At 55.4% G+C, this 15,240-nt stretch overlaps 7 protein-coding genes across 7 annotated transcripts; 5 read left to right on the top strand and 2 right to left on the bottom strand.

Annotated features, from left to right (window-relative positions):
- Positions 1–1,656: 1,656 nt before the first annotated feature.
- Positions 1,657–3,198, top strand: VTN31DRAFT_1352 (uncharacterized protein; the record flags this gene model as incomplete). The annotated part of the gene is made up of 3 exons (XM_069401400.1): positions 1,657–1,726; positions 1,802–2,828; positions 2,925–3,198. 3 exons carry the CDS (start codon positions 1,657–1,659, stop codon positions 3,196–3,198), a joined length of 1,371 nt encoding a protein of 456 aa, XP_069264208.1.
- A 421-nt stretch (positions 3,199–3,619) lies between these two features.
- On the bottom strand, positions 3,620–4,573 carry VTN31DRAFT_1351 (uncharacterized protein; the record flags this gene model as incomplete). Its single annotated transcript, XM_069401399.1, has 4 exons — positions 3,620–3,636; positions 3,686–4,100; positions 4,169–4,256; positions 4,323–4,573. The coding sequence occupies 4 exons, from the start codon at positions 4,571–4,573 to the stop codon at positions 3,620–3,622; spliced, it is 771 nt and encodes a 256-aa protein (XP_069264207.1).
- Positions 4,574–5,017: 444 nt separating this feature from the next.
- VTN31DRAFT_1350 (uncharacterized protein) lies at positions 5,018–5,500 on the bottom strand (the record flags this gene model as incomplete). Its single annotated transcript, XM_069401398.1, has 1 exon — positions 5,018–5,500. One exon carries the CDS (start codon positions 5,498–5,500, stop codon positions 5,018–5,020), a length of 483 nt encoding a protein of 160 aa, XP_069264206.1.
- Positions 5,501–6,149: 649 nt separating this feature from the next.
- VTN31DRAFT_1349 (uncharacterized protein) lies at positions 6,150–8,182 on the top strand (the record flags this gene model as incomplete). The annotated part of the gene is made up of 3 exons (XM_069401396.1): positions 6,150–6,438; positions 6,509–8,027; positions 8,083–8,182. The coding sequence occupies 3 exons, from the start codon at positions 6,150–6,152 to the stop codon at positions 8,180–8,182; spliced, it is 1,908 nt and encodes a 635-aa protein (XP_069264205.1).
- Positions 8,183–8,957: 775 nt separating this feature from the next.
- VTN31DRAFT_1348 (uncharacterized protein) lies at positions 8,958–10,644 on the top strand (the record flags this gene model as incomplete). The annotated part of the gene is made up of 7 exons (XM_069401395.1): positions 8,958–9,009; positions 9,311–9,439; positions 9,498–9,503; positions 9,569–9,732; positions 9,953–10,029; positions 10,095–10,191; positions 10,261–10,644. The coding sequence occupies 7 exons, from the start codon at positions 8,958–8,960 to the stop codon at positions 10,642–10,644; spliced, it is 909 nt and encodes a 302-aa protein (XP_069264204.1).
- A 563-nt stretch (positions 10,645–11,207) lies between these two features.
- VTN31DRAFT_1347 (uncharacterized protein) lies at positions 11,208–12,448 on the top strand (the record flags this gene model as incomplete). Its single annotated transcript, XM_069401394.1, has 2 exons — positions 11,208–12,161; positions 12,227–12,448. 2 exons carry the CDS (start codon positions 11,208–11,210, stop codon positions 12,446–12,448), a joined length of 1,176 nt encoding a protein of 391 aa, XP_069264203.1.
- Positions 12,449–13,185: 737 nt separating this feature from the next.
- VTN31DRAFT_1346 (uncharacterized protein) lies at positions 13,186–14,937 on the top strand (the record flags this gene model as incomplete). Its single annotated transcript, XM_069401393.1, has 1 exon — positions 13,186–14,937. One exon carries the CDS (start codon positions 13,186–13,188, stop codon positions 14,935–14,937), a length of 1,752 nt encoding a protein of 583 aa, XP_069264202.1.
- Positions 14,938–15,240: the final 303 nt, after the last annotated feature.

Genomic DNA, 15,240 nt, shown 5'->3' with positions numbered 1-15,240 from the left:
TGTAACTTGATCAGGTTTAGCGTACTATTCATAATCTACACTAGTCTATTTGAAGCAAGTACGGAGTATGGTACTGAAGTCGATGTTTAGCCGTCACATGGTTTTCAATTTCCAATGTTTCTTCCAGGAATCGAAATAGTCGAAACATTTACATTGAAGCAATGGCTTCAAAAGGAGCAGGAGTGAAACCCTCCCTCCAGCAGGGGCGGCAAGCAAGGCCCTCTCCGAGCACAAGGTAACGATACGCGCATCTACAGTCTCAATTGTCGCAACAGCGGATGCTACATGTGGTACTATCTTGTACTTCAATATCAAAGGCCAGGCTGATAGATGTTCTTACTGACGAATTCTGCAGGGCTGGACCCTCGCAAGCGATTCCATCAACAAGACCACCACTCCCCCGACGAACAAACCCCCTACTCCTTCGCACGAACCTTGAACAACCGCCGACAGGCACCAGCCAAAGCGCAGCCCGTATCCCGCCACGCGGCCTGACAATCCTCGGCATCAGCGTCCTCTGCATCAGCACCTACTGCGGCTACCTCTACACCTCGTACCGGCGGGAAGTCGCCGCGTCGCGCGACTTGCAAGTGCCGGAGGACGTGACGGACCGGTTCAACGCGACAGCGCGGGGATACGATGCGGAGGTGGACCTGGGCGAGAAATTCATGCGTCTCGGCCGGCGCCGCCGAGAACTCGTGCGCATGGCCCGCGGTGATGTGCTCGAGGTGAGCTGTGGGACGGGGCGGAATATGCCGTACTACCGACTCGGCGAGCGGTGGGGGGTGAACGACCAAGGACGAGCGGAAAGACAGGGATGCCGGTCGGTCACGTTTGTGGATTTGAGTCCGCAGATGGTCGAGGTTGCGAGGGAGAAGTTTCGCAAGTGTTTCCCGGACGGGTTTGAGAGGGTTGCGTTCTGGGCGGGAGATGCAAGGGAGGTTGTTCCTTCCTTGATTATTCCTCCTCCTCCTCCTCTTCCTCCACCGACGACGACGGGGGAAGAGAAGGAGAAGGACGGGAGCAAGTCTTCCGAGTCCCAGGCCTCGACAGAATGGTCTCTTGAAAAACCCTACTTCGACACCGTCCTACAAACCATGGGCCTTTGCTCGACGCCCGACCCCGTCGGCCTGCTGCGCCATCTCGGCACCATCACCGACCCGACCAAAGGCCGGATCCTACTGCTCGAGCACGGCCGGTCGTACTACGGATGGGTGAACAAGATTCTGGATAATCTGGCGGCGGCGCACGCGAACCGCCACGGCTGCTGGTGGAACCGGGACATTGGGCGCATCGTTGAGGAGAGCGGACTGGAGGTGGTCGAGGTGAAGCGGTATCATCTGGGGACAACATGGCGGGTGATTCTGCGGCCGAGGCCGTCATCTACTACAGAGAAGGAAAAAAGAGAAAAACGGGGAGATGAGAAATGACGGGTTCTTGATCTACGGCTAGATGTACAGTACATATGTACCGTTCTATAGACCCATCATTTGTACGAGTATAGAGCATTGTGATGATTCTCTTGTGTGGATCAGTCGGGACGCCTTTACGATCAGACCAACCTTCGGCCGAGGATCCGATGGAACGCTCTCCACCGTAGATAAACACTTGGATGCTTTTAACTCTGATCGCTGATTGAAACTCTGGCATGGTTCAATGACAACCAGCGAGATAATGCCGCAGCTTCCGCAATCCATTCTAATCATTGGCGGGGGAGTATTCGGGCGTATGTCTAAACAACCAACCCTTTCTCTTTACCCTAACTACTAAATATACAAAAAAGCTAACAACCAAAGTACAGTTTCAACCGCCCTCTCCCTCTCCCACCGCTACCCCACACACAACATCACCCTCCTCGAAGCATCCACCACCATCCCCAACCCAGAGGGCTCCTCCGTGGACTCCTCGCGGATCGTCCGCGCCGACTACGCCAACCCAGCATACGCGCGGCTCGCCGCGGCGGGGATCGAGCGCTGGCGGACCACGGCATGGGGTGCGGAAGGGCGATATACGCAGAACGGGCTGGTCCTGGTTTATCATAAATCCTCTTCGGGAGAAGCAGGCAGGCAAGGGCAGGATGATGGTGAGCGGTATACCCGCGCAAGCTACCAGAATGTCAAGCGCCTCGTCAATAACGGCGATGACAAGATTGTGCAGTTCCTGCCCGACCGCGACGCGATCCAAAAGGTTCTCCCGCGGGATGTCCACGTTGCGGAGTCCGTGGCAGCGGGGTACGTCAACTGGGGATCTGGTTGGGCGGACGCGGAGGCGGGTGTGCGGTACGCGCGCAAGAAACTCGACGAGCTAGGGGTGGTGAAGATTCGGACGGGGCAAAAAGTTTCGCGACTGCTGTTCGCAGACCAAAAGGACCGGAGGGAAGTGACTGGTGTTCAGCTCGCCGACGGCTCAACCCTCACCGCCGACCTGGTCATCCTCGCCACGGGGGCTTGGACACCCGGCTTGCTGGACCTGCGCGGTCTGGCGGATGCCCGGGGCCAGGTGCTCGCGTACCTGCGGCTAACGGACGAGGAGCAGGCAAAACTGGCGCAGATGCCGACGTTGCTGAGCTTCTCGACGGGGATGTTTATCATCCCGCCGAGGAACAACGAGCTCAAGATTGCGCGGCATGCGTATGGGTATCGGAACCCGACGCGTGTGCGCTTTGACTCGTCGGGAGCTGAAGAGGCAGAGGTCAGTCTTCCCGAGACTGCTGGCCGCCCGATCCCGCCGGAAGGCGAGGAGGCGTGCCGCGCAGCGCTGAGGGAGATGTTGCCGTGGTTGGCGGATCGGCCGTTTACCAAGACGCGGGTGTGTTGGTATACTGACACGTTTTACGTTTTTTTTTTTTTTTTTTTTTTTTTTCCTTTGTTTCACTTTTAGACTCAAAAGTGGAAGATGAAGACTTCGCTCACAACATGTTTTAGTCCACAAGGCGACTTCCTCGTCACCTACCATCCAGACCATCCGAATCTCTTCCTGGCCACTGGCGGCAGCGGGCATGCCTACAAGTTCTTCCCCGTGCTCGGCGATAAGATTGTCGACGCTCTCGAGGGAAAGCTCGAGGAAGATTTGCAGCGGTTGTGGAGGTGGCCGGCACAGCGGACAACTACCACGTCATTTGTCACCAAGGATGGCAGTCGGTCTGGACGAAAGGACATGATTCTGAAAGAAGAGTATGCTAGAGGACTGAAACTATAATGAGACAAAAAATTCTACGTGACAGTGAAATCATCCGCTACCGATGTCATTCACTAATGTATCTAACAGGTAGCCTGCTCCGTGAACCCATTTTTCAGCCTTTCGGCAAGGTATGAGCAGATCACCATGGCATCACATATACTCACAAGCCATGTCACCACATTAAAAGGCAATCACCATCGACCAGCGCACGTGACCGCCCCTGGAATCCGCGGAGTGCGACTCTAATAGGGAAGAAACAAACCTCTTTTTCTTTGCCCCAGCACAAGCAAAATAACAACCGGGTAATCAATCGCTAGAACGCCGTCAAATGCTCGCGTGATCAATCATAACAGACAAGCCTGCAGGTGTTCATGAAGGGGACCTCCCAGCAAGAGAAAAAGACAATGTTAATACAGAGAAGAAGGGAAAAATAACCACCCTAGACTTTGCGGAAATCTTCATGTCGTGTTAGCTTTGCAGAATCAACCGAGACAATTTTACTTACCCGAAAGCACAGGGTAGATTAGCTCGAAAGCTTGGTAGATCTCCTCACGGACCTTGGCGCCGGTGAGGACGATCTTGCCGCTGACGAAGATCAAGAGTACAATCTTGGGCTTCATCATGCGGTAGATGAGACCCGGGAACAACTCGGGCTCGTAGGAACTGAAGTTGTGGTGGCGGCTAGCCAAACCCTCCAGCCGGATAGGGAACTTGATGTCGCACGACCCGACGATGTTCTGGATCTTGAAGTCTGTGAACTTGGCATTGAACCCGAGCTTCTGAATGATACGCGCGTACTTGCGCGAGGCCAGCTTCGAGTCGTCCTCAGACTTGGCGCCGGTGACCACCATCTTGCCCGAGGCGAAGATCAAGGCGGTCGTCTTGGGTTCGCGAATGCGCATGATCACAGCAGCAAAACGCTGTAACACAAAGACAGAGTTCAGCCAGCTGGGTCTTCAACAAGCGCCCAGGGAACATCAGGCAGTACCTTTGGATTGTACTCTGCATTCCGCGCATGAAGCGCGATGGTCTTCAGATCCAGGCGACAGTCGAGGTTGACCGTTGCGACGATGTTTCTTTGGAAACAGCCAGTTTAGTCTTCTGGTGTGCCAGAGAGCCCCCGGTAGAGAGAGGGTACTCACTGCAACGTAGGCACAATGCCACTCCCCGGAGCGTTGGCCCCTGGTGTCGCAGCAGGAGTCGCGGGCGTCACCCCGGTGCCGTTGGCATTTCCTCCCTGCTGCTGCTGCCCGTTCTGACCGTTGGCCACGACTTCCTTCTTGGACGACGGCGGCGTAAGATCACCTGCCCCTCCCGGGAAGGACAGCGACGACGGGGATGTGAAGGCCCTGGCCTGTTGCGCAGTGGCTGGATGGGTGGTCAAGGACTCCATCATCATCCTCGATAGGCGTTCAACACCTTCTTCCCGGATAATACTCGGTCGGAGGGATCGAGTAGAGGGGAGGGGGGTTTAGTTAGGATATGATGATGTCAGAGAGAGGGGGAAGGGGTGTGTAGTTTTGGGGGAAGAAGGTGATGGAGTCGGGCGGGCTCCGCAGGTGCCAAGACCAGAAGCAAGATCTCAGGAAGGAACGGAAGGGTGGGAGGGAGCCTTCCTTATATACGTCTGACTCACACCCCCGTCAGGGGTGGGTGGCGTTAAAAGCAGCAACTGCGGTCAACGCGTCCCCAGCTCCTGGTCCATGGGTCTTGGGGGAGCTGGGCCCCACTAGGAATATTCTGAGTGGATGGTAGGGCTGAGACCTTCTTTCATATGACTGGTGATTGGCTGTGTGAAATTCCACACTAGTCCCACTTTGTGCACGAATCTGTCCACTCATACTACCCTTCTGGAGTTTACCAAACTGATTTTGCACAAAACCCGTGACTGGAGGTATTTCACCGCCACATGATTGGCAAAGATCTTGCCTCGGTCTCCACTGTATTCGGGGTCCACCCGTCCAATCACCGCTTTGGAGGTTGCCTTGGTCGAATTCAGAATTTTCTCTCGCCGCTTTATCCGACTGGACTGTGACCGAAAAGAGAAATCTTCATCTCGGTCGCGTCTTCTACATCCTTCCAGCGATAAACGTCGCTTTCGATATGCTTCGATCGGACATTGATCAGCTTGCGGTGGTTCTGCTTGAACACGCCAACACGGCCTCAATGCATGGTCCGCAACCAGCGACTCGCATTGTCGGTGACAATGGTCTGATGAGTCGCATAAATCATCGTCAATCGCGTCAAGTTGACGCGTCTCTCGTCGCAGATCTGCACCAGCACGCTGAGCAAGTTTTGGAGGCCGGCGCAGTGGCGTCATATCTCCTTATGTACCCCATTGTCACGTCGCAGTCCCAGTAATTAATCGACGGACAGGTATCTTATCAAGTTCTTTTCACCGTCATCATTGAACTCATCTCGTCATGATCGAAGAAGCTGGAATTCAGGCTGGGAGGGAACCTCAAACCCGCAACTGGCGGCTGGGGATTCCATTCCAAACTGCGTCCATCTGAGCCTCCAAGCAAGGCCTGCGTCGCCTCAATCTCCAATCCGGCGCGATCAGGGGTCGCTGGGAGAATGATTCGAGTATCCAACTGTTCAACATTCAAGATACTTGGAGGCTCTTCAAATTCACAATGCTAATGTGTACTGTAACCGACTTGCAAATCAGATTTGTAAAACCTGGATGAAGTACTCCGTAACTGACTAATAAATTAGTCAGCGGGATCCGTAATTACCAGATCAAGTTAGCTCACTAGATGCCCGTCCCACAGTCGATTTCCATTGTCGCAAGCCCGATTGGCTCGGTTACAGAAGGCTAACATTTTTCGCCATCTGGGGAGCCGAGGATCGGAAAGTGGAGGTCAAGCCGTCAAGAGCATCAATCAAGCATTCAAGGTCGCCTCCGATCTCTCTCGATGGACTGGGAAATCTCTGGGCTGCGATAGAACAAGAGTGGGATTCCGACAATGGCTTCCAAAGGCCTTGCATTGCCCTTGCTCCGTCGCGAGCTTCGAGCTTCCCTGCGAGCAGGGCGCTGGTACAGTCCGTCCAGCACCTCCGCGGTCAGTTCGGGCCGACGACTTGCTTTCTCAGAAACGCGCCCGAGCAGTAGTTTCCGGTCGGCACGGCTGGCTGGCCTTCAGACACGGTTGTTTTCACAGTCGCTTCATCGCCGACAAGCAGATGAAGCGGCGTTCGACCCGACCCAGGTGGAAAGAGAGTCGGACGAGGTGGATGTGTGCATTGTTGGTGGAGGTGCGTTTCGGGAGTTCCCCCCCCCCCCCCCCGGGCAGTTGGACCTCATACTGACGATTGGGTTGTCCAGGTCCCTCCGGTCTCGCCGCCGCGATTCGCTTGAAGCAACTCGCCAACGAAGCGGGCAATGAAGAGTTCCGAGTGGTGCTGCTCGAGAAAGCCGGGGAGATCGGTGCGCATATCGTGTCGGGCAATGTGCTGGAGCCGACCGCGCTGAATGAGCTGTTGCCCGACTGGCTTGACGAAAACAACCCGTCGCGATTTCAAAATGTGACTCCCGCGAAGAGCGAGAAGATGCGCTTCTTGACGGCAAAGGCCTCGATTCCGATCCCCATGCCACCTCAGATGCGCAATCACGGGAACTACATCATCAGTTTGAGCGAGTTGACCAAGTGGCTGGGCGAGCGCGCAGAGGAACTGGGCGTGGAGGTCTATCCTGGCTTCGCGGCCAGCGAAGTGCTGTACAAGCCCGACGGGTCCGTCAAGGGCGTTGCGACCAATGACCTCGGCATTGGACGGGATGGTAGACCGCGCGAGAACTTCCAGCGTGGCATGGAATTCCATGCACGGGTGACTCTGCTGGCGGAAGGCTGCCATGGCAGTTTGAGTAAACAGGTCATCAAGAAGTACGACTTGCGCCGGGACAGCCAACCGCAGACCTACGGCCTGGGGATTAAAGAGGTGTGGGAAGTTCAACCGGAAAAGTTTCGACCGGGCGAGATCGTTCATTCCATGGGCTATCCGCTACCCTATGATACCTACGGCGGGGCCTGGATGTACCATTTTGGCGACAACCTCGTCAGTATCGGCCTTGTCGTAGGGCTGGATTATCCGAACCCGTGGCTTTCTCCGTACGGGGAGTTCCAGAAATTGAAGCACCATCCGCTCTTCCGGGAGGTTCTGGAGGGAGGCAAGTGTATTTCGTATGCCGCTCGCGCTCTCAACGAGGGCGGGTTCCAGTCTATCCCCAAGGTCGCCTTCCCTGGCGGTGCCCTCATTGGCGACACTGCCGGGTTTGTGAACGTGCCCAAGATCAAAGGCACGCACACTGCAATCAAGTCGGGCATGTTGGCGGCCGAAGCCGCATACTCGGCCCTGCAAAGTAACAAGGACGGCAGCGTCTTCTTGTACGACTACGAGAATGCCTTGCGTCAGTCCTGGGTGTGGAGGGAGCTCAAGGAGGTGCGCAACATGCGTCCGGCGTTCGGCACGCCCCTTGGCATCTTTGGAGGAATTCTCTACTCGGGCCTGGAGGCTCTCATCCTGCGCGGCAAGGTTCCCTGGACCCTGAAGCACCACAGCACCGATCACGCGGCGACACGGACTGCGGCTGAATACCCCAAGATTGAGTACCCCAAGCCGGACGGGGTGATCAGCTTCGACATCATGACCAGCGTCAGCCGCACCGGCACGAACCACGAGGAGGATCAGCCGGTGCATCTGCAGGTGAAAGACTGGGACAAGCACACCGACCTGGCATGGCCGGCTTACAAGGGTGTTGAGAACCGGTTCTGCCCGGCGGGCGTCTACGAGTACGTGGAGGACCCATCGAAGAAACATGGGGTCCGGTTCCAGATCAACGCACAAAAGTAAGTTGCCCGATTTCAGGATTTCTCACCACCAGATGCTAACTCGGCTTTGCAGCTGCATCCACTGCAAGACCTGCGACATCAAGGTCCCAACGCAGGACATCAACTGGCAGACTCCGCAGGGCGGCGAAGGGCCCAAGTATGTCCTGACATAGTTGAACATCTCATGTACAATAGGTAGACTTCGAGTTGAGAAAATTCCTTTGAGTACTTTTTTTGGGTTGAAGGTAGAATTGAATGCAGAATACCAGGTAAATAGTACTACTACTTTACATACGGATACAGGTGAAGATCCATCCGGAAGGAACAAGTCATAAGATGGAAACCCCACGGGGACGGAGCGGCAAGAACCGCGGAACGGCCCTCAGAAAAGTATCCTGATTAAGTAATCACAGTCTGGAAGGTCTGCCGTGCACCCGTACAACAAGAGCCTTGAGACAACTCACCCTGTAACGGGCTCTTCTGCATACTGGCCATGTTCACGGCTGTGCAGTCCTACAATGCACCATCCAGCGCACAGGCTATGCCGCGCCTGAGCGGGACCACGTGGATCGCCCACAACGGATTGGCTTTGCTAAATATTAGCCCAGTTCCTCATCCACCGCCCAATCCTGCCCTCGCTTGTTCCCGAGATATTTCTACAGGTGACTGGATCTGTAGTTTGATTTTTTTTTTCTGCTTGTAGAATCATCTATCAGCTTCAGTCAAAAAGTCCTCGCATCTCTTGTTCATCTGTCAGTTCCAGCCCCGGAATCAGTTCGCAGGGACAAGCCCAGACTCGTTCCCGTTGTTGCCCAACCACCCTGCATTTCCTCTCCACCGCTGTTGTGTGTGTGCGTGGAGTATTCGACTCGGCTTTGGGATCGCCTCGAGACTAGGTTCCTTGGGACTCAACCATCCCCTGGGCGTGTATAACACGCCACAACAGCCATGAGTGAGGTCTCATCCACACGACTCTATCTTGGGAATCTTCCCCGCAATGGTACGCAGGCCTTCACCAACACACCCTGAAGATTTGCAGCCGGCCCTGGTTCTGGATGTCATCTGTGTGTCCACGCCTCTTTCCGGGAGACTGGAGATTCCTTGTGTGCTGCTTTCATCTGTTTTCCGTGCGTTTTGATTCATCTGCCTCTCCATCCTCGGGACCCTGGAATCGGAGAGGAGAGGCAGAAGGCCAGGAGTCTCGTGGTCTCTTCTGTTTCTTGCTTCCTGGATCTGAGTGTGCCACAAGAGGAGCTGACGTGTGCCGGGCACCCTTGCCGGGTGCCGTATTCCCCTTCCAGTCACGAAGCAGGACATCGAAGAGCATTTCAGCACCCATGGCTCGGGAAAGATCACGGAGATCAAGCTGATGAACGGCTTTGGTTTCATCGAATATGAAGATCCCTTGGATGCTCGTGATGTTGTGCCGGGTACGTTCAGATCAGACCAAAGGAACCGTGGAATTCGCAGGCTAATTCACCATTCTAGCCTACCGTACGTACTTTCTGGATATGGTTCCTTTGGTCATCCCATCTTAACCCAAGTGTGTTATGGTCCAGACGGCAGTGAGTTCAAGGGCGAACGCTTGACGGTCCAGTTCGCTCGTGGCCCGCGTCGCAAGGAGCCGTACAATGGTCATGGGGACCGTCCGGCGCCGCCGCGACCTCGCCGCACGATCTACCGGATGCAAGTTTCTGGTCTTCCACCAGACACGAGCTGGCAGGTTAGCATACCAATCCCCGTCCTTGGGTCCTTCTGGCGTGTTTGTTCGTTTTTGGCCCTGGTTCCTTGGCTCCCTTACAAGTCCGGCGTTGCTTTGGAGATTGGACTGGACTGGCCCTTGTCCTTGCTCCGTCGGAGTTCTCGCCTAACTTTTGGGATTCTTGGTTTTGGAGAACTGGAGATGATGCCCGCAGGTCCACATAGACTCACGTAGCGTCTAGGATCTCAAAGACTTCGCCCGGCAGTCTCAGGTGGATGTTGTCTACTCCGAAACCAGTCGCGAGCGCGATGGAAGAGGGTGAGTAGAGCATGATAAACTGGCGTTGCCATTGCTACGGTTCACCGCTGATTGCAGTTCTCCAGATTTGTCGAATTTGAAACTGCCGCCGATCTCAAAACTGCCGTCGAGAAACTTGATGGCCTCGAGTTGAAAGGCTCCCGCGTGACATGCACCTCTGACGTAGGAAAGAACTGGAAAAAAAATGAAACCTATATTCCTGAAAGTATTTGAACGCTCACCGGTCCCCAGATCCAGGCTTACGATGATCGCCCCCCATACCGAGATCCCTACCGCTCCCGTTCTCCGCCACGACGGTATCCGCCTCCGCCTTTTGACGACTATGACCGCCGAGGCCCGCCTCCGCGTGGGTTCAGCCCCCGTAGCCATTACCGCGAACGCTCCCCGCTGCCCCGGCGGGATTACTATGATCGGGATCCCTACGGTCGTCGTACTCCCCCACGCGATTACCCTCCGCCGCGTCGTCCGTATGATGATCCGTATGACACTCGGCCGCCGCCGCCGCCTCCACCACGCCATTACGATGACCCTTACCTGAGTGGCCGGGGCTACGGCCGGCCTCGCACTCCGCCTCGTGGTGATTATGGAGGCTATGATCGCCGTCCTTACTGGTAATGGAAGAAGAGCTTACGACGTTATGACCTTGACCCCTTGAGTACAGCAGTATGATGATGATGTCTTCTTTTTTTTTTTTTCTTCCACCTTGAGAATGTCGTTGATCTGTCACGTCTGTTTCCTTTGATCATGCCCAGCTAAGTCATGAAGAGTATATGGTGTTTGACGACTGCAGAGCACGTATACTATGACAGAAGTCTTGATTAACAGTGGGTTATGATTTCCTATGTGAAGCGGGATGTGAGAAGTTATTGCTTACCGCATCGATTGAAAGAGCTGATTGTAGCTTCCGGGTGGAGGTTGGCCCAGGAGGGGCTTCTACACACACACAAGTACTGACGTATGATGTTGAGACTGGAGTTTGTTTCTTTTCTAGCATGGGCAAGCAACAATGTTCTTCGATACTCCCACCTGTATATCACTATATCCATGAGCTCATTATTCATTATTGAATCCTATTTATTTCGTCGAAGCACACCATTATAAGTGATTATTATCGCCAGCGAATTGACCCCGCTTCTACAAAATATTTTCTGAGCTTGCCCCAATCTCGATTGCATTTCATGTCTGCCCTTAATCTCCGTGTCCCGCGTCGCCCCCCCGTGGTCGACCATGTGTGCCTCCGCCACATCAACCTGCCGCTGCCCGTTGGACCGGATCCATGGCGTCGATCCGGCAAGCCGCAGCCGTGCTTCGCGGATGTGAAACTGTCCTACTCTTCCGCAATTGCCGCGGCCACCGCGGATGACGTATCGTTGTCCATTGACTACGGGAAGCTGTACCGGCGGATTGACCGCGTTGTGCGGGATGCGGGCAACAATCACACCACCACTACCACTACTAGTACACAAACCGGTGGAATCGCTGCATTGGATCTTCACAGCCATACTTCTCCCACCACCACCTTCGCCAATGTGGCTCATCATAAACGCGACATCCTCCTCGGCCACGACGTTCGAATCCTGGCTGGCTTGCTCGCTGACTGTGCCCTGGGCCTGCTGGACGAGACCATAGCCGGGGTGCGCCGCATGTCGCACGTGCACCAGGTCCCGCCCTATGGCCCCACGACCACCAGTCGCCGTCGGAGCGACGCCGCCGCGGCCGCCGCGCGTGCCTCCGCAGCGGAATCCCTCGATACCAGCTTCGGCGAGTGCGAAGTCCACGTGCATCTCCCCAACGCGCATCTGCGCGCCGAGGGAGGGCTGACCTTCCGCAGCGTCACCGCATGGGTGTATGACTCGCCGGCGGCGGCAGCGGCGACGACGACGACGACGACGACGACGACGACGACGGTGCAGGACACCGCGATAGTGGACAGTACCCGGCAGAACAAGGCGGTCGAGCAGGAGTTCATCATCGAGAGGATCCGCTGCTACTGTATCCTCGGGGTCAACTCGCACGAACGGCTCCAGAAGCAGTGCGTGGTCATCACTCTCGTCTTCCGGGGCTCGGGCGAGACCGCGTGGGCGTCGACGGTTGTTGAGACGTATCCGGATCTGACGCGGGCTGTGGCCGAGGTTGGTTGATCGTGTCCTTTTCCCGGCGCTGACCCTACTACTAACAACGGTCGATGCATGTGCAGAGAGTCGAGGCTACATCCTATCAGACAGTAGAAGCCCTGGCAACCTTTATCGCGCGCATTGCAACCGTAGAGTTTGGCAACGACCAAGTCACCGTCCGGGTTGAAAAACCCAATGCCCTCGCGTTTGTCGACGGCGCCGGCATCGAGATCACTCGATCCAAGGCGTTCTTTGCCGAGCAGGATTTCGCCAGACGGAAGGAGGGGCTGGAGCCGATGCCATGATTTCATACCATATTTATACATATGGGGTGTGCACCATACTTCGAGTTGAGCTTGTTCCATCACTGTCGAGTTCGGGATGCTTGTGGCCATTGCGGCGCTCTCTATTCGTGAATTCTCGGATTCACATGCAAAAAATAGCTCAATCATTGGTTTCCAGTTTTGGTTTAGCGTGAAATGCTCCAGCCAATCAAAACGCTGCCATTCTAACCCTCCGCCAGCACACCAACTGGGGAAATCGAAATTATCCGGATTGGAATCCCACGGTCTTTCAGCAGTTCTTTTGCCTCTTGATAGTTCTACCTCGTTGCTGCGCTGCTGTTCAATAATACAGAAACTCTGGTGACATATTGAGTATCAGGTTCCATATGGGTTTGTGCGCGACCAAGATCCTCGTTTCCACCTCCGCTCCGACTCCCTTCCCTGCGTCCGTGTCCGCTGGTCCTCCGCTTGTGCTGCTGTGCTCAATTGCGACGGGTGTTACTCTCCTTCCAGTGTCAATCGCCCGGGTGGGTTGTGTAGGGGTCGATGGTCCGTCCTGAGCAAGGACGGACGGTAAAAAGAAAAGAAAAGAAAAACTTGACATTGTGGTGATCCGTTTCTTTTTTTCGCGTCGAATCAAAGTTGGGTACGTTCAGCTCAGAGATGTCCAAGAGGACGTCGTATAGTATGCTGGTTGAATAGTCCTGATCACTGCCCCGTAGAGGACGTTCTGGTTTCCCCTGTTCCGCTGCTCCGCAATGCACGGCCCAGCAACGACGACGACCCTGCGGCGTTCGGCTTCGGCGACCCGGCTGGCGACTCAGTTCCAATTGCTGAATGAACGATCTCCGTCGCAGACGGCGATGGAGGATTTGGATGTCGGCGATGTGTTTTGCCCTCAGACCGTGGACAGCAAGGGTCCAGATCCTTCCGGAGCGACCGGATTCCGACTCGAACCAGTTGAGGACGAGCCAATTGCCGCCGGACCGCAAAGGAAACCGACCGCGGGGGAGAAGAAGAAGTCGCGCCGGAAGAAGAAAAAACAACGGGCCGATGCAGGAGTGGTGGAAGTGGGCCACGATGCCCCCGCGCGGTCGACCGTTCACGGGTTCAACCTAACGCCCTCGGGAGACGAGGACTCGGAAAGGTCGACGCCGACGGGGTCTCGGGCGATATCCCCGCGGCTGCCTCCGATGAACACGAACAATGGCGTCAGTGCGCTCAAGCTGCAGATCGACGCGTTGAGTCTGTCGGAAAGCCATGCTTCTTCTCGGACCACGACCATGAGAGATTCCGGCCAGGCCAGCGACGCGGACAGCGAGCAGACCGAGACCTACGAGGTGGATTTGGTGAACGACTTTGTCAGCCAGGAAGCCGTGGAAGAAGAGCATTCGTCATATCTCGAGCGCGGCGGAGCGGATATGATGCGGAGCGATGACAATGTCTGCCGGAAAATGAGCAGTCGGGATTTCGAGCCGCTGACATGCCTTGGCAAAGGCACGTTCGGGACGGTTCTCCTCGTTCGGCACAAAGCGACGGGACGGCTGTATGCGCAGAAGCAACTCCGCAAGGCATCAATCACCGTGCACAAGAAATTGGTGGAACAAACCAAGACGGAGCGCATGATCTTGGAGAGCGTTAACCGACATCCATTTGTGGTGAAGCTGTACTACGCATTCCAGGATCACGAGAAGCTGTATCTCATTTTGGAGTATGCCCAGGGGGGCGAGCTGTTCACGCATTTAGCCGCGGAGCGCATGTTCAGCGAGGACGTGGCCGCGTTCTATATGGCGGAGATGGTGCTAGCGCTAGAGCACCTCCATCAGAACGTCGGGGTGATTTACCGCGACCTGAAGCCGGAAAACTGCCTCTTGGACGCCGAGGGCCACCTGCTGCTGACGGATTTTGGGCTGAGCAAGGTCGCGGTGAACGAAGACGACCGGTGCAACTCCTCGCTGGGCACGATCGAGTACATGGCCCCGGAAGTCATCCAGGGGAAACCCTACGGCAAGGCGTGCGATTGGTGGTCGCTGGGGGCGCTGGGGTTCGATCTTCTAACGGGCTCCCCGCCGTTCAAGGCCAACAACAACGCCAAGATCAAGGAGAAAATCATCCACCAGAAGCTGAGCCTGCCGTACTACCTAGGTCCGGACGCCAAGGACTTGCTAACGCGGTTACTGCGCAAGGAGCCGCACAAGCGACTCGGGTACCACGGCGGCAAGGACATCGAGACCATCAAGAAGCACCGCTTCTTCCGCAAGATCGATTGGAGGGCGCTGGCGCGGCGAGAGGTCGAGCCGCCGATCCGCCCACTGATCACGGATCCGGCGCTGGCGGAGAACTTTTCGGCGGAGTTTACGAGTCTGCGCCTGAGTGCCATTGATGCGGATCCGACGATGAAGAGGGTGAAGCGGGAGAAGATGGAAGAGGATCCGTTCCAGGGGTTCAGCTTTGTGGCATCGTCGAGTCTATTGAATGAGACGGTTTTTGTTGTGAGTGAGGCTCGTTAGGTTTGTGGATAGTTTGTCGACAAAATCTGCATATTACTGCTATGTCGAGCATTTGGATACATATGGAGTCATCTCATCGTCGTCTTGATATCTGGAAGAATGATATTCCGTACACTAGTCTAGATTAGGTAGTTATGTACATTTTTTGTAATTGATGATCTTCTTTGACGCCTCCACGATAAGCGGCCATTTCACGCGCGCCGCTTTGATTCCATGTCGAAGCTGTCCATTCAAGCCGGCATTCCCGCGCGAGACCGGTGAATTTTTTTTTTTTTTTGAATCTCCATTCGCCATGGTTGAATC

This window comes from Thermomyces dupontii, assembly GCF_041956625.1.
Source record: "Thermomyces dupontii strain NRRL 2155 unplaced genomic scaffold VTN31scaffold_1, whole genome shotgun sequence".
In the NCBI taxonomy this organism is placed as follows: domain Eukaryota; kingdom Fungi; phylum Ascomycota; class Eurotiomycetes; order Eurotiales; family Trichocomaceae; genus Thermomyces; species Thermomyces dupontii.
This window is presented reverse-complemented; position numbering and strand designations above follow the sequence as displayed.